The 18,961-nt window shown below is 59.5% G+C and overlaps 1 protein-coding gene across 5 annotated transcripts; it reads right to left on the bottom strand.

The window, feature by feature from the left end:
- Positions 1 to 3,769: 3,769 nt before the first annotated feature.
- On the bottom strand, positions 3,770 to 18,807 carry PLXNA3 (plexin A3). Of its 5 annotated transcripts, none has more exons than XM_058535023.1 (32): positions 16,807 to 18,805; positions 15,862 to 16,401; positions 15,105 to 15,287; positions 14,133 to 14,261; positions 13,962 to 14,062; positions 13,517 to 13,640; positions 13,098 to 13,432; positions 12,819 to 12,933; positions 12,452 to 12,652; positions 12,184 to 12,280; positions 11,845 to 12,035; positions 11,619 to 11,764; positions 11,430 to 11,550; positions 11,184 to 11,320; positions 10,920 to 11,090; positions 10,672 to 10,765; positions 10,349 to 10,588; positions 10,131 to 10,274; positions 9,818 to 10,052; positions 9,582 to 9,724; positions 9,243 to 9,499; positions 9,050 to 9,116; positions 8,813 to 8,959; positions 8,569 to 8,728; positions 8,311 to 8,414; positions 7,975 to 8,071; positions 7,519 to 7,709; positions 7,043 to 7,212; positions 6,285 to 6,497; positions 5,912 to 6,062; positions 4,793 to 4,901; positions 3,770 to 4,152 (listed from the first exon to the last, which is right to left on the bottom strand). In XM_058535023.1, exons 1-31 carry the CDS (start codon positions 17,401 to 17,403, stop codon positions 4,806 to 4,808), a joined length of 5,697 nt encoding a protein of 1,898 aa, XP_058391006.1. In that variant the 5' UTR covers positions 17,404 to 18,805; the 3' UTR covers positions 3,770 to 4,152; positions 4,793 to 4,805. The 5 variants fall into 5 exon arrangements, with proteins under 5 accessions (XP_058391006.1, XP_058391007.1, XP_058391005.1 ...); XM_058535024.1 differs by lacking the exon at positions 3,770 to 4,152 and having other exon boundaries at positions 4,772 to 4,901; positions 13,098 to 13,197; positions 13,276 to 13,432; XM_058535022.1 differs by lacking the exon at positions 3,770 to 4,152 and having other exon boundaries at positions 4,772 to 4,901.
- Positions 18,808 to 18,961: the final 154 nt, after the last annotated feature.

The raw sequence follows: 18,961 nt of genomic DNA, 5'->3' as shown, positions 1-18,961 counted from the left end.
TTCCGTGTCTGAGTTCCTTTTCAGCTACTGCACCTCCTAATATTCTTGTCTTTGTCCTCATGGTGCGGGGGCGGTTCTGGGATTCAGATAGTCCAGTAGGACAAGGCAATTGAAGACAATTTAGGAAATGGAAGAAGGTGGGTCTTGTCATTCAGTATTAACTACTGTCAACATTTTGGAATATTTTCTTACTTTTATACTTGTATTTCTATAGTAAATAATAATATATAATGCATGATATTTTGCAAGTTTAGGATTTTTCCTGATATTTTTCATCTAATATGAACTTTCACTCTTTCTAAAAATTCTTCAAAAGCATTATTGAATAAATGCATAAAAGATAAATTGTAATTATTGAACATTTAAATTATTATTTTTGTGTGTGTGAGGAAGATCAGCCCTGAGCTAACATCCACGCCAACCCTCCTCTTTTTGCTGAGGAAGACAGGCGCTAAGCTAACATCTATTGCCAATCCTCCTCCTTTTTTCCCCTTTTTCTCCCCAAAGCCCCAGTAGATAGCTGTATGTCATAGTTGCACATCCTTCTAGGTGCTGTATGTGGGACACGGCCTCAGCATGGCCGGACAAGCTGTGTGTCAGTGTGCGCCCAAGATCTGAACCCCGGGCCGCCAGTAGTGGAGCGCACGGACTTAACCACTAAGCCACGGGGCCGGCCCCTAAATTATTTTCAATTTTTGCCCTATTATAGGTAATGATTCAATGGAATTCTTGTATATAAATCTTTGCATTGGGCTGGCCCCGTGGGTTAGCAGTTAAGTGGGTGCGCTCTGCTGCTGGTGGCCAGGGTTCGATCCCGGGCACGCACCGATGCACCGCTTCTCTGGCCATGCTGAGGCTGCGTCCCACATACAGCAACTAGAAGGATGTGCAGCTATGACATACAACTATCTACTGGGGCTTTGGGGGAAAAAATAAAATTAAAAAAAAATCTTTGCATGAATGATTGTTTCCTTAAGATAGATTATAAGAGATAGGATTACTGCGTTAAATATTTACTATCTAGTTTTTGAAGCTCTCAATCTACCGTGCAAAATTGCTCTCTAGCGAATGTACCCTCCCACCAGAATGCTGGTTTCCCACATCCTTGTCACCACTGGGTCGCCTCAGCAAATTTTTTTAAAAACTTAGTTTGCATGAGAACAACAAAAAAACAAAAATTCTGGAATAGGAGCTTTGTGGCTTACTGGCCTTGTCAGTAAGTGAAGCAAAAGTGAAGAACTGCTGGGACAACTGTTTAAGCCTTTTGTTGGAAGAAGTTAGTTCCCTGTAAAATATGTTATATCCTGCAGCCTTGCTAAACTCACTTATTCTGGTAGCTCCTTTATAGAATCCATCAGATTGTCTATATAGGTGATCGTGTCTGCAAATAAAGGCAGTTTTTCTTCTTTCTTTCCAATCTGGATGTCTTTCTTTTATTGCTTGATTTCTCTCCTCATTATGGGTTGGGTTTTCCTGCTGCTCTGCATGCCTGGTAATTTTCGATTGGATGCCAGGCATTATGATTTTCCCTTGGGTGCTGGGTACCTTTGTATTCCTCAACATCTTCATGAGCTTTGCTCTGGGATGCTGTTAAGTGACTCGGAAACAGTCGGATCCTTTTGAGTCTTGCTTTGAAGATTTGCTACGTGGGACCAGAGCAGCTTTCAGTGTCAGTCATTTTTTTCCACACTCCTGAGGCGAGACCCTTCTGAGCACCCTGCCCGATGCCTCCTGAATTATGAGGTTTGCCATTGTGGCTGGGGGGGACGGAAGCGGGGACAGCTGCTAGTCCCTGTCCTGCTTGAGCGCTGGGCATAGTTACCTTTTATCCTTTCGGGGCAGGGAGGTCTCCTTTCCCTGGCCTCCCTTGCGTAGTGTCCTCCCACACTTGTGCTCGTCAGTGGTCTGTGGAATGCTCCCTGCGGAGCATGCAGGGTACTCCCTGCGGGTATGCAAGGTTCTGTCCCTCTGCTGCTCTCTTCTCTCCAGTGCTCTGTCCCCGCCAACTCTAGGTGCTCAGAATTTCAGTTCTATCTCCCAAACTCAGGGTCTCTGTTGGGCCCCATCAGGAAACTCTCTCTCCAGTCAGTCAGCTGGGGCAACTGCAGGGCTGACCTGTTTGTCCTCAGCTCCCAGAGATCACTGTCCTTCCCCGCCTGATAGCTAGTGTCTCCAAACCTGTAGTTCAGATCTGTTGTCTGGTTTTCTGGGGTGTTTCAAGTGGGAGGGTAGGTGTGGTCCCTCTTACTCTGTATGCCTGGGCGTAGTCTGCCACTGCAGAACTTGGAGAGCTCTGATGTTGTGGGTTGGAGGGAGAGAGATGTTGTTGATGGGGTTGGTGGCAGTGGTCCTGATGATGATGAAGAATCTCACCTGACAGCATGCCATAGCTATAGTGGCTACAGCGAGGGTCTCTTTCTCTTTTTTTAAAATCATTTTTAAGACAATTATAGATGGACAGATGAGAATTTAGCTCTTTTACACCAATATCCACTCTGCTTCCCCTCTTCCTTCTCCCAAAATGGTTCTATGCCATTCATTTCTTGGGGTTTCTATTTTCCCTGAGGTTAAAAATTGCCTTGTTTAGTTTTCTATTGGCTTAGCTTCTCTTAGCGCACAATGGTAATGTTTAAAACCATCTTCCTTGGTGTCCTCCCTCCTCTTCCTGTCTGGGTCTCTCTAGGTCACCTGCTTGCACAGCTGTCATCCTGGGCCTTGCCTTTCTCTGGGCTGGAATCTTGAGCCTGGGTCACATAGCTTTCCCTTTACTCTTGCGCCTCTTCTTTTTGTTTCCTTGTCTGTGTTGGAAGCCAACTTTAGTGAGGTCTAATTTCCACAGGCAACTTCCCTCTTTTTAGGTGTACAGGTCCAGGATTTTGGCAAACACATACAGGTATGTAACCACCACCACAGTCCACCGCCTTGGCCCCACAGGTGGACTGCTGAAGCTGCTGGTGGCTTTAACACCTAAGTCAGGTCACGAACTGCTCTGTTCCAAACCCTCCCTGGGCTCCCCTCTCACTCAGAGACAAAGCCAAGGTCCTTACGGTGGCCTGCAGAATCCAGTGTGATCTAGACTGCTCCCTCTCTGGCCTCTTCCCCTCCCCTCTCCACCTTGCTCACTCTGATCCAGCCACATTGGCCTCCTCCCCTTTTCTGAAACGCACCAGGCCCATGTCTACCTCGGGGCCTTTTCCCTGGGCTCTTCCCTCTCTACAACTCTCTTTCCCCAGGGTTCCGCCTGGCTCACTCAGATATCATTCCTGGCCACTCCATTTAAAATTGCATTCCACTTTCTCCTCACCCTGCATTACTTTAACAGGTGTGGGGCATAAGAGGTAAGTGGGTGCATCGTGATGGAGCTACAACTGGAACAGTAAAGAATTGTCAGACATGAAGGAGTTTGGGTGCAATGAAGCCACTGGAGAGTTTTAAACAGAGTGGGACAAGATATACCTTGTATCTTACCAGGATCCAGTGCCTCCCACATTGAGACTAGGCCAGGGGGTGGAGAGGACAAGGCAGAAGCAGGGAGACTGGCACCCAGGCAAGAGTCAAGGGTGGCTTAGACCAGGCTGGGAGCAGTGGACGTGGGGAGAGGGGAGCCGATTCTGAATGTATCTTGAAGGTAGAGCCACCAGGACCTACTGATGGATTGGACACGGACCTGGACCTCCTCAAATCCTCAGGAAGCCTGCAACGAGTTACCCTTCCTCCCACAAAGGCAGCCCAGCTGGTCTGAAGTCCAGCAGTTTCCCTGCCTGCTCCCATGTTCTCTGACCAACTATCTTCCCCAAGGACAAAGGCACACACTGACTCCATTTTCCCAACATTTAATTAGGAAAAAACATTACATGAACAAAGAAAAACTCATGCAACAAAAGAGGGGAGAATGGGGTTTCCAGGACTGCGAGACGGGGCCAGATTCCTCAGAGGAGGCAGAGGACGGAGTAAGGCACTGCTGCCTCGGCCCCGTGGGGCGGGTGCAGGACAGGGCAGCTGAGGATGAGGGGGTCGGAGGCAAATGCAGACAACACTGAGGAAGTTTGGCAGTAGGGCCAGGAGAAGGAGAGTCCTGGAGACCCCAGGCCCAGGTCAGGCCCTGGCACCAGCCTGGTTCAAGCTCTCCAGGAGCTCAGAGAGAACAGGGCCCTGTGAGAACAGACAGTCCAACTCCCGAGAAGTTTGGAGGGGGACGCTATGGCCCAGCTGTAGGGGAACCCCTGGGCACAGCCACAGTCTGAGGGCAGCTTCAGGTGCATCAGCCCACCCCAAGTGCTGCTGGTGCCAAGGCCCCTTCTCGGAATGGGTGGGGCCAGCCACGGCAAGGGTGAGGTGCCAGAGGCTAGGCCAAAGCTGACAATGTCACAAGGGAGCCAGGACGACTCAAGGAGAGAACGTGAGTGAGGCTGGCAACATCCCAGGGGGAACAAGTATTTACAGATGGAGAGAGTGAGGTGGAGGTAAATTAAATAAATAGGTCGTTGGGGATATAAATAGCAAGGAAGGCAGGGGCTGTCACAACACCTGGGTGCAAGGGCAGGAGGCTGGGGGTATTGCTGCTGCTGGGGTCGGGGGCTTGGTCCTGTCACCCTGTCCCCCTCCGCCCCCCACCCCCGCCCCGGCGGGGCCCAAAGCAAGGCACTAATGAAGGGGGCGCAGGTGGGCCAGGGGCACATTGGCCCCGTGGCCTCCCCTGTCCCGCCCGATCCAGGGCTCAGCCCCTAGACCCAGGTGTGTGCCGCCCCCCTCGACGGGAGGACAGCTCAGGACTGAGAAGCCCCCTCCTCACCGGTTCACCACCCTTAGCTGTTGCTGGACAGGAGGCTGATGATCTGTTCCAGCTTCTGGCGCAACTTATGCTTCCGACAAGAGGCATCTCGGTCCAGAGCGGTGAGAACCTGGGGGAGGAGGGCCCCTCGGAGCTGGGCTCGTGGGGAGGGGCCAGCTCCTCCTGGGCAAACACCCCCTCCCCAGCCGGGAGCTCTTCCCTCCCTCACACCTCAGCACATCCCTCCTCCCAGGGGGCCCTGGGCACGTGGGATGGGCTGCAGTCTCTCACCTCTGAATACACCCTGCAGCTTCTCCTCGACCCCAAATCCTCCTCCAACTGCAGAACTTTCTTGTCATCCTCTCCACAGCCAGAGCGCAGCCCCTCCCAAGAGTGGTCTGGACTCGCTGTCCCTGATTTCCCCTTACCCATTCAGTCCTGACACCCTCCCCTACAGCCTCTCTTGTCCAGGTCTCCATGATCCTGTCGCCAAGCCCCAGTGAGCGTTTGGGGCCTCATCTCCCTTGACTGTCGGCAGCACCCGACAGAGCCGACCACCCCCTCCTCCCTGACCCCCACCCCCGGGGGGGGTCTCACTCATGTTCCAGGACCTGCCCGGCACTCTTTGGGTCCCTCCCATCCCTCCTCAGTCTCCGCTGCTGGCTCCCCGTCTTCTCAGCCACCTCTGAGCGTCCCAGGGCCCCAGGGCCCAGTGCTGGGGCCGCTTCTCCCTCTATACCCACTTGGCGGCCCTTGGTGAGCTCAGCCGGGCTCGGGGCTTTCAGGGCCATGTCCTGGCTCACAAGTTCTTGTCTCCAGGCAAGGATACATCCTGAAGTCCACACCTCTACGTCCCCCGCCTCCTGAGGTCTCCCCTCGCAAACCCCCAGGCCCTACACAGGGCTGACCCCGCCCACCTTCGGGCCCCACCTCCTTGGTCCCACCCCACCCCCCTCAAATCCCAGCATCCATGGAGAGTGTCACCTGTGCTAGTCCAAGGGCCTGGTCGGAGGGAGTATTATACGCAATCTGTCCCCTCTACCTCCTTGTGGCACTCCCTGACCCACTGAGGCCCCTGCCTTTGCCAACGGCTGCACCTTCAGGGCCAAGCAAATGGGGGCTTGTGGGGGCAGTACGCACCTCCTGGCGGTACTTGGTGACATAGAAGTAGAGCTCGCTGAGCGCGCTTAGGACATTGAAGTCACTGGCATGGAGTCGGGACTGCTCCACCAAGTAGGCATCCATGTCCTGGTCGCTGATGGATGCCATCTTTGCAATGTCCCGGTAGTACCTGTTGGGACCCTGAGTAGGTCATACAGGCAGGTGCCATAAAAGCCAAAGCCCCTGCCCTGGCTGCCAGGATGGCCCCAGGCCTTTTCCTAAAGCTGGCCCACCTAAGACAAGCCAGGGCAAGAGGGTGGCTCCTGTCCCCCTCACCGGGCAGCAGTGTGTCTGAGCGGCCTGACCCCATCTCCCCTCCCCCCAGCACCCGGGGCTGCAGCGCAGGGCCCACCTCTCCACCCAGCTCTTATAGTTGGGGATGTCCTTGGCGTAGAGCAGCTTGTTGGAGGGCGAATCCTTGCCCAGGCGATGCTCGGATGTGGAGCAGGAGTCCATGAAGGTTTGGGCCACCACAGACAGGCAGGCGTCCGTGATGCTGCTCTTGTGGATGTCGAACACAAACTGTGGGTTCTTGATCACGTTCACCCAGAAGCGCAGGGGCAAGCTGGATGGAGGAACACACACCCACAGCTCCCTGGCCACCCAGTGAGTACTCTCCCATCACTGCTCCCCTCCACGGTTCCCATCTGGCCAGCTCCCTTCCTTCCCAGAGTGGCAAGAGGGACACATTTAGCGTTAATGGCCCTTTCTTTAAGTTTCTGCTGGCCTTCAAGCAGTGAGAAATCAGAGTAATTAGCTTTTCTGTCCTGAGTGCATCTCAACCCCCAACAGCGACCACCTGGGGCAGGCTCCCAGCATCTCTGCCCTGTGCAAGGCCCCAGAGAGCAAAGGGCCATCTCTGGGTGCTGGCCTGACTACAAACATCTCAGCCGCTCAAATGCCCAGTGAGCCCACCTCCGAAATTGCACTCCTCGCCCTCTTAGCTTGGTGGCACCACTGACCCCAGCCCACAGTCCTCTTCTGCCTGGACGACCACTCCGGCCCGTCAGTCACCCTGGCCCCATGGTCCCTGATTCTTGGCAGAGCCACCAGCCTCTTCTGCCCACCCGTCCCTAGAGAGGCCAGCAGTGGCCCAGCACGACGCAATACCAGTTGCTCTTCCACGTGTGGCGCACGTCGGGGTCACTGATCTGGCGCTGGTCGGCCTGCTCATCCAGGAAGTCGAACATGTACTTGATGGCCAGGGGCAGGGCTGAGCCCCGGTGTGCCGTGCTGAACACGGTCTCAAAAAGGTCGTCCACAAACTTCTGCAGTGTCCCCTGCGGAGGTGCAGCAAGGGTCCAGGCTGTGAGGGAGCCAGGTCAGGACGTCCCCACAACAGGACAGACGGGGGAGACACAGAGGCTCAGCAATGAGCAGGGCTTCCCTGCAAAGCCAACACCCCTAAGACAGGCCTGGTCTCAACTTCGGGCTGGGAGTTCCCATAGCAAAGGCCTTAAGAAAGGCCCACTGGACTCAAACAACCCAGTCGCCTCCTCCCCAGGCAGCCCGGGCCAACCTCCGGGCCAAAGCCAGGCTAGAAGGCATCTGGGCTGAGGCCAGGGTGGTGCAGGGCCGGCCCACACCTTAGTGGCCAGCAGCCGCGTCAAGTAGATCTCTGAGACCATCTTGCTGCCACGGTCCCCCTCACGGTGGTCGGCATGGTCGTGGTTCTTCACCAGGTGCCACAGCTTGGTGCCCGTCTCCTGGTCTGGTGTGATCATGGGCGCCCGAGAGCGGAGGCTATCAGGGCTGCTGGCCGTGCGGAGCAAGCTCTCTGGGACAGAGGACAAGGGTGCCCCTTAGGCCAGTGGGGCCACACCAGTATCCTCAGGGCTCTTGCCCCACTCTGTCCCGGGAACCCAGCAGGCTGAGCAGGGCCTGTCTGCTCTCACCGGCCCACCCCACTTCTAAACCCTAAGGAACTGGAGACCTCCCAAGGGCAGGGCCCGGGGAGGCTGCCCCAGGGGGTCCCCCATGACAGCTGAAACAGCCTCGAAGGGCACAGGGCCAGCAGGGGCCACCACACTGAGAATACCTACCGTAGCGGCTGAGGGAGCGGGTGAAGGTAAAGGAGTTGGCCATGTTATAAGAGGATACTTGCTTGGGCACCAGTGCCACCAAGGAACCATCTGTCACCTGGAGACCCCAAAGACAGACAGGGGACAGTGCAGCAGGCCAAGAAGCCAAGGGGCCTGAGCCACCACCTGCTCAGACCCCGCAGTGCCCATGTAGGGCAGCACCCGAGGCTCCCTGCGGAGAGCATGTAAGCGCAGGTGCCGGAGAGGGAAGGAGCCAAGGTCCCTGCTCCGGAATCCTCAGGGCAGGGCTGCAGCTCCCCGGTGGGCCTAGGGGTGACTAGGCCCCCAGCCCCTCACCTGGTAATGGGCCAGTGAGTTGACCCTCTTCCAGTCACACTCGATCCTGGTGGTGACATCCTCATCCTGGAGGATGATGCGGGCCATGCGGCCCTGGCGCCATTCTGCAGGCCACAGACAACCCTTGAGATCCTGATCTGTCCCCCAAGACCCTGGGCACTCTCCCCTCAGAGGACAGAGCCCAGGCAAGGAGTGTGAGCACCAGCCAAGGTAATGTGGCCACAGAGTCGGGGCCACGAGGAGAGGGTGGGGTCTCACCTAGGTCCATGTCCTCAGCTTTGGGGCGCTGGGAGTACGGGAGGCCCTTGTACACCACGTCCAGCAGCTTGTCTTTGGCCTGCGTGATGCTGTCACAGTTGAGAACCTTCACCGGGACCTGAGCGCTGCCCTCACTCTCCGGGCACACACAGTGCAGGGTCTGAATGTGAGGGGTACACAGGGTGGGTCCTGGGTAAGGCTTCCCCTCATGCCCAGAGCCCTGTCCACCTGCTCCCTCACTCACCAGTGTCTTGTAGTCGATCTGCTGCCGGATGAGCTTGTCCTCGCTCAGGGAGTAGCGCGCCTCGCCCGTGATGGCGTCAATGGGGCCCTTCTCCATCTGCTGCTTGATGGCACAGTAGAGCAGAAAAAGCGGCTCCCCGGCGCACTCCTGCAGCCGGGCCGGCACACAGCTTGGTGCCTGCCTGACAGCCAGCCACTTCCTCACATCACCACCCCTGCGCCTGCCCGCCAAGCGCACCTTCAGAAACTTATGTAGCAGGAATGTGAACCAGTTGGTAAGCATCTTCTCAGCCACTGACTCGGTCCTAGGGTGAAAGGGGTGCTCGGCTCGGGCCTGGCAGGAGGTGGGGCCCAGGCAGAACCCGGCCTGATGGGGTGGGGCCTGTTTGGGGGTGGAGCTGGCAGAGAGCCGGGCTGGAGCGGTACAGTACCTGCGCAGTAGCAGCTTTGGGTGGTTCTTGCTCTCCAAGTTTTTCTCTATGAGATCCGCCAGCAGTTGCTTGAGCAACCCTGTAGCATAATCAAGGCGGCTCTGCAAGGCCACCATGGTGAGCGAGGCCACGGTGCCACGGTCCCGCATGGAGAAGCTGCTCTGGGCCTCTAGCGTGTGGATGAAGGTCAGCACGAAGGCCCGGCTGTGCAGCAGCTGCCCGAAGAGGCGCAGGGCCTTCTCGACATTGGGCGGGGTCTGTGGGGGACAGGGCATCTTAGAGGGTGCAGGGGTGGCCCTGGGGATGACGGAGAGTGGGCAGGCAATAGAGGAGACTCACATCCAGCTCCTTGAGCACCGGGTGGGCCTCAATGCCCGGGAAGAGCACACGCACAGCATAGGTCCGGTAGTCCAAGAAAGGGATCTGCACCCCATCCATATGGTTTGTCAGCTCGTTGATGTCTGTCTGCAGCTCGGCAAAGGCTGGGGAGGGGCAGGGAGGGAGAGTGAGCGAGAAACAGGCAAAGGCAGGCCCCCCGGCTCACCCACCCTACAGTGCACCTCCACCCCAGGCACCTTCCTTGCATTCCAGGGCCACACGGGACTCCAAGTTGTCCATCTGTAGCTGGAGCCGCTTGAGCGTGCGGTCTGCATCCTGAGTCTTGCGCTTATAGGCGACCAGCACAGCAGTGATGGCCAGCAGCAAGAGCCCGCCGCCCACCGCCAGCCCCACCACGGCTGGCAGGGTCAGCGCCCGCTCAGCCGTGATGTGCAGGGTGCCCAGCCAGAACTCCAGGCCACCCACCAGCACCTGCGGGGACAGGCCTACTGTGAGCTGACCCCCATGCCCACCCCACACTCCCCTGGTGGCCTCCCCACCCCCACCCACCATGACAGGCTGCCGGCCCGTCTGGCTGGGTGAGTCGCACAGGAGTTGCGTGTCTGAGACAGTGAGTGCGCACGGCTGGCCCCCAATCAACACTGTGTAGTTGAGGCGGGAGCTGCCAGCTGCTGCGGGGATCAGATTCTTGCCCTGCAAGTAGAGGGCACGGTCAGCCAGGTCTCCCCACCTCCCTGCCCCTCCCAACCCCTGCACCTCACCGGCACCTTCAACACTACGTGGGAGCCAGGTTTGACGTCCAGGACGCCAGAGGGCCCAAATGGCTCGAAGCTGGGGTCAGGGTAGTAGGTAAAAGAGGATCGGTTGAGGGAGCGGGCCGTCTGCACGTGATCCAGCAGGAAGCCGAACTCATCAGGGTGTTCGCCCTGGGCCTGTGGCTGGGGCCGCCCCAGGAAGATGCCAGGGGCCTTACACAGCATGGCAGTGTCATTGATCACCTGGCACGTCTGTGGGGACAAGGGCAAGTAGCCCGGCACATGAGGCCACAGGAGGTAGGGTCAGGGGCGGGGCGAGGGCAGCTGGCACTCACATTGGTGGTTTCAATGCCTCGGTACTTGGCCCGGACCCGGGGCTCCTGGACTGTCAGCAGGTGGGTCCCACTCACAGTGATGGCAGTGCTTCCGCTGGGGGCAGGGGCAAGGGGCTCTGGCTCAGAGGAGGTGTAACTTGATGCCCAAGGCCCCAGTCACCAAGGGAGGCCCCAGGACAGGAGCTCGAGGACCCAGTCCCCAACTCCCTCGATGCCGGCCAGGCTCCACATTTTCTCAAGGGTCTTACTTGATGATGCTCCAGGTAGGCTCAAGGCGAGTGACAGTGGGGTCCTGGGTATAGGTGTAGAGGACTCCAGGACTGGAGATGTTGGCGCGGTCAATGGCCAGGGTGATGGGGGCCTGGCTGGGGCCCAGGGTGGAGACGGGGGAGATACACACGATCGCTTCGGCATCTCTCCTGGGTCAACAAGTGGGCACTTGGAGCAGGTGTCCCGGGGCCATCACCTGCCCTGCCCTTGTGGCCCAGTGCCCTGCCCAGTGCCCTGCCCACCTCACAAACTGGCACTCGCCATCTCTCACAGTCACCGTGACCCTACTGCCAGCGTCCAGAGAGCTACCGGAAATGGTGAGCCGTGTGCCTCCTGAAGCTGGGCCCCGACTAGGACTCACACGGTCGAACGTTGGGGTCTGTGAGAGAAGTAGCCCTCAGGGGAGGGAGAAGGCAGCCCGGTGCCAGGGCTTGGCCAGATGCCCCTCAGAAGGGGCGGGTGAGGGAAGGGGTGGGCGGCCCACGCACCACGAAGCTGTAGAGTTCCTCAGACTGCGTGCGGAAATCAGTTGAACAGTCGCCTACACAGAGCTCCACGGGCCCTGGCAGCGGGCTGGGCACCAGCGACTCCTCCATCTCACACACGATCCTAGGGGACAGAGAAGGTCAGGGCCAGCTGCAGTGGATGGGGCTGGGCACCCGCACAGTCACACTCACCTCTCAGTGCTGACGTACTCAGCAGGGATGGAGTTGCAGCGCACACCGGCCACCCGTAGGCCCACCTCTCGGTAGGTGAGGCCCAGGTTCTCACCCATGATGGTGACCCGGGTGCCTCCCTCCTTGGGCCCCATGAGTGGGTGGATCTGCAGAGCAGGACAGGAGGTGAGAAGATGAGCCCAGACTCGTGGGTGCCCAGTGGGTGGAAGGTGGCGAGGAGGCTGACCTGAGCAATGCGGGGGTGGCTGCAGCGGGTGCCCTTCTGGCTCAGGTGCATCCAGTTGGTCCTGGGTGCTGGGCAGTGGGCCCGCAGCTGGCACCTGTGCTCCGAGATGCACCAGCCACAGTTGAAGCGGGGGTCAGCCTTGAGGCAGAGGCCACAGCTAGGCCGCTGGGCCCAGCACTTGTACAGGAGAGCTGCGGGTACAGAGGGCACTTCTAGGGGGCAGCTACAGGGAGCCAGCGGCACTGAGGGCCCTGCTGGAGGGTCCCCTGCTGGACCCGGCCCAGCTCATGCTGACTCTGCCCCAGGAGGCGAGCTCTTCAGCCCCATCCCGCCCCTCACCTCGGAAGGTGGCAGGCTTGTCGATGGGGAAATCTCCATCCCAGACCACAGAGAAGTCCAGCTCAGTGTCACCATACTCATCACCTTCATAGGAATACTGGGGGGAGACGGAGGGACCTGTGTGACCCCAAAGAAGGTGTGCAGACCTCCCGGCTCAGGAACCAACAGCAGGAGACTCAGAAGGCCCCCTGCCATGGCCACTTGGCCCTGCACGACCTGGACACCAACCCCCACCACCGCCCTGGGGGGTGGGGGGGCAGGGCCTCACCGAGGCATTCTGGCACTGCACGCTGCTGCTGTTGAAGCGCACGGCGGGCACCCGCTGCTGCCGCCCCTGCACCCGGACCACGCATTCATAGTTCTTCTGGCCCGACTGGGGCTGCGGCAAGTTCTTGGCCCTCAGGGTAAGAGGCTGCATGACGCCAACTGGGATCAGGAGGTCCCCGCTGGGCAGGATCTCAGGGCAGCCCTATAGGGAGAATGCCCGTCAGCTGCACATGGACTGCTGCCGTCTGGGCCAAGCTGGGCCAGCCCCGTGTTGAGGAGACTCCAAGAAACCAACGAGATCAAAGGCAGAAAAACCAGAGGCCAGCCCACATGGAGCCCAGCCCCCTCGATCACAGCACCCGCCTCACCTCAGGGCTGTGGACCTTGCCCTCCTGGAAGGAACACTCGTGGGGGTGGCTGGTACACACGTGGCGGTACTTACACCAGTGGCACGGGTAAGGGCTGCCGACGCAGGACATGCACCTGGGGAGGAGAGGCTTCCCAAATAACCAGGAAGGCCAGGCCTGCCCCTCATCATCCCTCCTATGGGACACACAGGGGACTGAAGGAAGAAGGCACCGGGGCCCACACAACACAGCAAGGGACGAAGAGACGTGGGGACAGTGGTCAGGAAGGCCAGTACTCACGACTGGAGAACGCTGCAGTTGTAGAAAACAAAGTCGGCCCCTGCGAAGCTCACGCCGGTCTCCTTGGAAAGCAGCTGCAGCCGCACGGTGCGGGTGGCCCCTGCAGCAAGCCCAAGGCACCGTGAGTGAGCTGGGACCAGAGTGTGCTCCCCATCCCAGGCAGCCCCAGCCCACTGACCGTGCCCCCTGGTGAGAGCCCGGAGCTCCTGGAGGGAGGGTGAGGGGCAGCGCAACTCCCCGGAGGGCAAGAGGACGGCCTCGCTCTCCGTCACCTCCTCAAAGGCACAGCTCACACCTGCACTGAGGTCTGGCACGTTGCGCATGGCCACAGTCAGCTGGGGGATGCAGAGGACTCAGAGTAGGGTGCGCCCCCCCAACATGCACAGGCCCACACACTCCCCGCCCACCACACCACTCACCTGCACCCCAGGCGATGTCACTGACACGTTGTTGGGCCAGACCCGCACCTGAACACACTTGCTCAGCTCCTCAGCAAAGCCATGAGGGACCGAGGCACCTGGACAGGCCCCTTCACGGCAGCATCTGCATGAAGTCAGGCCAGAGCCCGTCCCACAGCTGCCCCAGGAAGGTGCTGTCTGGGGGTGCAGTGGGGCCTGAGGACAAAGGGGACAGCCAGCCCAGCCCACAGTGTCAGGCAACAGCGTGCCTCAGCCTCATTCCCTAGGGTCCAAGGGACGCCACTTAGGGTAGAGGTTCAGCTCATTAGCTGGAGAAAGTGGAAAGCGGGGGGAGGGGGAGGCCACAAGGGCATGGCTGGAGAAGTGCGCCTGCGGGCTGGCTCCTCCTGGGAGCAGGGCCTTACTGAGCCCCTTGTCACCAGCCATCCCGCACCACCGCCCTCACCTGTGCTGCAGCACACACCAGCCACAGTGCGGGTCCCCCGAGCCCAGGCAGGCTGCACAGCTCAGGTATTGCTCGCAGGTCTCCACCGGGAGCTGGCTCACCTGGGGACAGCTGCATCAGCACCCAGCCTGCCCCCACCCCGCCACCCACCACCGCCCGCCACGGGCCCACCTGCTTCTCACTCAGGAGGTAGATGTGCCGGTGGTCGGGGCTAAAGAGCAGGTCTCGGAGTATGGGGCTGCCGTCCACCACAGGTACCGTCTCATACAGATGGGCATCCTGGGAGCCATCGACCCGCACCTGAGCCACGAGACCAGAGCAAAAGGATGACAAGCCAGCCTGATGCCACAGCAGCACCCCATACACCCAGGGCAGCCTCTTCTCAAGCCAGGGACTTTCCAGGTTGCGGCCAAGCTGAAGCCAGGGCCTGGCTGCCACAGGCCCTTGGGGGTGATTCAGCCAGCCAGAAAAGGCTCCCAGAAGATAGAGGCACAGAGGTTAGTGTTGCCTAGGGATGGGAGAAAGAGGTTATAGCTAAAGGGGAAGGGATTTTTTCAGGTGATGACAATGTTCCGGAAAGAGAGAATGGTGATGCTTGTACAACTCTGCAAACTTACTAAAACAACTGAAATGGACACTTTAGATGGGAGGAGTGTATGGTACAAGACCTATACACCAATAAAGTTTTTACAAATCAAAAAAAGGGCCTAGGAGGGAAGCAGGCCAGGCCCTGAAAGTTCAGTGGCTCCGTTCATAAACTCTCCCCTGGCCACCCCCAGACCTCCCGGAGGACAGCATTTGTTCCCCCATTCTTCCGACTGATGACCCAGCAATGATGGCTCAGCCACAACCCCTGTTCTGTGGCAAGCAGGCCCTGAGATGGGTCTGGTCTCTGTCCCACAGCCAGAGGAAGCTGGCAATTCAGGCCACAACAGGCAGTGTTGCTGGTGAGGTAGATGGCTGAGGGGTCGGCCGTGGAGCCTGGCCAGGCTCCTGGGGCCCAGCCTGGTAAGCCCCACTCCCCCCACAGGCCATGCCCTGTCCAGAGTCTCCAGGGGCTTGTCTGCACATTCTTGACCCCACCCCTCGTCCCCTGTCTCCAAGTCTGCCCTGATCCCCCCATGCCAAGGCTTCTGGGCCCACCTTCTTCAGGCTGCCGCTGCGAGTGCCAATGAAGACCACAGAGTGCTGGTGGTAGGTGTAGGCGGCCACACTGGCCATGCCGTCAGTGCTGTCTGCCAGCAGGGGCAGCCCCTCGATTACGTGCAGGCCACCTAGTGGCTGGTTCAACACCAGCCCACAGAAGTTGCCATTTATCTGCATGGGCTGGTGAAACAAGAGGGATGTGGATAAGAGTCAGAACTTGGAGACACCAGCTAGACAGTGGCCATGAGATCCCACATTTTGGAAAGGACTAGGATCTGGAACCGACTGCTTGCCCTGGGACCCCACAGAAAATCAGGGGCTGAGGAGGGAGATAGAGGAGGAAGAGGCAGGAGCGGGGATAGGAGAGGGAGGCCTGGGCCAGCAAGATGGGGACAGGCTGGGATACTCGTGAAATGGAGCAAGGAGCAGCAACCTGGGGATGGGTGGAAGAGCAGGAAGAGGAAGGGGGTGGTCCATAAACAGCAAGCGCCCGCCAGGAGAGACAGTGAGAAGGCAGGCCAGGGAAGAAAGAGAAACAGCAGATGCAGGGAGAGAACAAGAGAGGGCGGGCAATCCCCGAGAGGGACGAACAGGTATTCCAGGTGTAGGGTGCCACTCCCAAGGCCACACCAAGGCTGGCACAAGCCAGCCCACTAGCTGCCATACCACCATCCAGGCCAGGCCGCAAACCTGGGAAGGGGCAGAGGGCCAGGCTTGGGGGTGGGGGAGGGGGTCGGGGCAGGGGATCGCTCACGGTGTTGATGCAGGGCAGCTCCTTGTTCAGCAGCCAGGGCAGGGCCAGCGTGCCCTCCCCGCGATAGCAGGACTGGATGCGGCGCCGGATGTGGGCGTTGATGTTGCTGAGAGTAAAGAGGCAGAGGATGGTCTGCCGTGGCGGGCTGGCCCGGTTCTTCTGGCCCTGAGAGAAGACGGTGAAGAGGACGTCCTCGTCGGCCGGCACGCCCAGGGCCTGGGCAAGCAGCAGGCCGGGCTTGGCCAGGTGGGCGCTCTGCACCAAGCGGTACTCCACACCGCGCCAGGAGCAGCCGATGGGGAACTCCACGTACGAGTAGAACTCTGAGTCACCTGCGCACATGCGCACAATCTTGGACGTGAAGAATTTCTCGCCTGCTGTGTCCAGCAACGTCTGCTGGGTGTCCAGCTGCAGCGTCAGGAAGTACACGAAAGAAGCACTCACAAAGCCATAGATGTAGTAGATGTCAAAGGCGGGGTACAGGGACAGCGTGTCTGAGGGGATCTTGATCTGCGAGGAGACAAACTCGTCCTGGTAGACCTGGGGAGCAGGGCGAGGAGAGAGCATGGGACAAGGCCTGAGTCCGTCGGCAACCTCCCAAACCCTGGCCCCTTGGATCCTGCAAACCACACTGGCCCTGCTCCCACAAAACGGTCCCCCCGGGGCTTCTCTCATGACCCCCCACCACCCATACGGTCACAGGATCCCAGGCCAGAAAGGCCGCAGAGGGCAGGGTGAGCAGCCCCATCCTGTGCCCCCGCCGGTCCTCCTCTCCTCAGCAGCTCGTCCCCTCTTGGACCAGGGCTCTTCCAGAGTTGGAGCCAGGACAAGGTGAAGGCAGGAGGGAACCGGGAGCTGGCTCTTGAGAGGGGTGAGAAGAGAGGTGAGGGAAGGAGGGCCGGACAAGCGGCCCAAGAGGGTGAACAGGCAGGTGAGCTCACTCACCAGACTGAACATGTCGGCACTGTCCTCGTCACCGATGAGCTTGCGGGAGCTCAGGGTGGGGAAGTACTCGGACTTGCCATCCACGGCAGTGCCCACGAACAGCTTGCTGGGCCCCTGGCCCTGCTCTACAATGACGCCGGCCATGGAGTCAGGTTCCTGTGCCCCCGACAGGTAGTGCTCCTTGCGATGGTGAGGCTCGCCCAGCTTGAAGAGGTCATCAAGGCGCAGGAACTGGCAGATGCCCTGCCAGATGCTGCCACAGGCCACCAGGCGGCGGGCTGCATAGTCTATGAGCAGCAGCTTGTTCACGTTGTCCACAGGCGCCAGGCGATGGGCACACACACGCATACTGGGGGGTGGATAGCAGCGAGCATTGTCCTCGACCGGCCCCGTGACGTGGGCCCGCAGCTCGGTCAGGTTGGGGGCCAGCTTGAAGACACGGTTCACTGCGCCCACGAACACCTCTCCAGTCACCCGGTGTACCACCAGGTGGGTGAGTGTGGTATCTGTCACCGAGAAGGCAGGGAAGGGCCTGCTGCTGCCCAGGGGCACCCCCATGGCAAGGACGAGCAGTGAGAGGAGGCAGACAGCGGGCATGGCAGGCGGCTGCACCCAGGTACGGGCCTAAGGAGAGACGGCAAGTGTCAGTCAGAGACCCTCTGGCCCAGGCTGCCTGCCCTCCTCCTGCCCTGCTTGGCCTAGGGTCCCCGGCAGGCTGAGCCACAAGCCACAGAGGGTGGAGGCCACTCTCCCAACACCACGCCAGAGCCCCAGATGGTGATGGTGACCGTGGCTGGGAGAGAGGAGGGGCCTCCACCAGGGCGCATGAGTGAGCAGCAAGCACAGGCAGGCTTGGGGGTCATCAATCATCCCCCACCCCCCACTGGAAAGGAGCCAGGAGGCCTCGCCTCAGCTGGGCCACACCCAAGGGGGCAGCAGAGCCAGATGCTGGGAAAGGCAGGGTGGGATGCCCTCCCAGAACGAAACCCTGATTACCAGATCTCAGACTTGAGGGCAGCCAGCCGCACACAAGAGCCACCGTGGGCAAGCCACAGGCCACAGAGATGCCCCACACCCAAGTTGGGGGAAGGAGGAAAGTCAGGGAGAGAACAATCACAAGCCTGGGGTGGGGGGGCACCACCCCAGGGTGGCATTGCCACCAGGAGCCCCAGGACAGAGGTCTGGGTCTCGGGGATCAAGCCCTGAGATGGGACCCAGTGCCACCACATCCCCACTCCTGGCCCCAGCTGCCTCCTTGCCCGGAGGGCCTCCCTCAGCTGGCTGTCCAGGAGCCTGCTGTCTGGCCTGCCCACTGCAACACAAAGCCGAGTCGCGCCTGCCCCCACAGCCACGCGCTGAGACAGACGTAAGTCAGGCTCTGCTCAGGCACAGCCTAACAGATGCCGTGCACGGCTCTCCCTCCAGGTCCAAAGGTTAGCTGGGAAAGGGGAGGTGCAGAGAGGCCCAAGGAGCCCTAGGGATGGGGAGCAACGTCCCAAAACACAGCAAGGCCTCGGGGAGATGCGGGGGCTGTAGGGACAGTGCCCAGCTTGGCTGGGTCTTCACCCCCAAGCCACACCCAGCTCTCTGGCCAGCCCCAGGCAGCAAAGACAGCAGAGCAGTGTCATGGCAGCCAATGGGGCAGGGCTCAGTGCTACCCAGTCAGTGACAAGCCCCAAGGGAGACACGAGGTACCCAGGTTGGGGGCTGCAGGGAACCAAACCAAGGAGGCGCAGGAGAAAGAAAGGAAAAAATGCATTTGCTAAAACAAGGAGCAGGCCCAGCTTGAAACGAAAGTTTCAACTCAGACTGATCATCTCTCAGAGCCTCTTTTGTCAGGTCTGCATCCTGCACCCCTAATGCAACAGCCAGAGAATAAAGGAAGGCCAGAAGGGAGACTGCATCCCACCCTCACCTCCTAGGAACAGGGATGGGGACAGGTGGGGACATCTGGAGAGTCAGGGTTTGCAGCCCAAGCCTCCATCCCAACCTCCACCTGTCAATGGGAGCCTTGGGCATCACAGGCACACCAAGCCCCTCTGCCACAGCCCTGCCAGTAGAGAGCCCAGCCCTCCCACCCCCCCCGCACCGTGCTGCTGCCCGGCTCGCCCTGCCCCCACCAGGGGCACCCCCTAGGCAAAGCCACCAGGACCCT

Source organism: Diceros bicornis, chromosome X (assembly GCF_020826845.1).
Source record: "Diceros bicornis minor isolate mBicDic1 chromosome X, mDicBic1.mat.cur, whole genome shotgun sequence".
NCBI classification, from domain to species: domain Eukaryota; kingdom Metazoa; phylum Chordata; class Mammalia; order Perissodactyla; family Rhinocerotidae; genus Diceros; species Diceros bicornis.
The sequence above is the reverse complement of the archived record's forward strand: the minus strand, read 5'-3'. Positions and strand labels throughout refer to the sequence as shown.

What these genes read in the sequence shown, in the direction of transcription:
- PLXNA3 (XM_058535021.1), bottom strand. Translation starts at nt 17,403, where the DNA reads ATGCCCGCTGTCTGCCTCCTCTCACTGCTCGTCCTTGCCATGGGGGTG. An exon ending in GGCGAGTGCCAGTTTGTGAG is followed by an intron (nt 11,091 to 11,183) that starts GTGGGCAGGGCA and finishes TTGTTGACCCAG; the next exon opens with GAGAGATGCCGAAGCGATCG. An exon ending in CGGGCCGGCAGCCTGTCATG is followed by an intron (nt 10,053 to 10,130) that starts GTGGGTGGGGGT and finishes CTGTCCCCGCAG; the next exon opens with GTGCTGGTGGGTGGCCTGGA.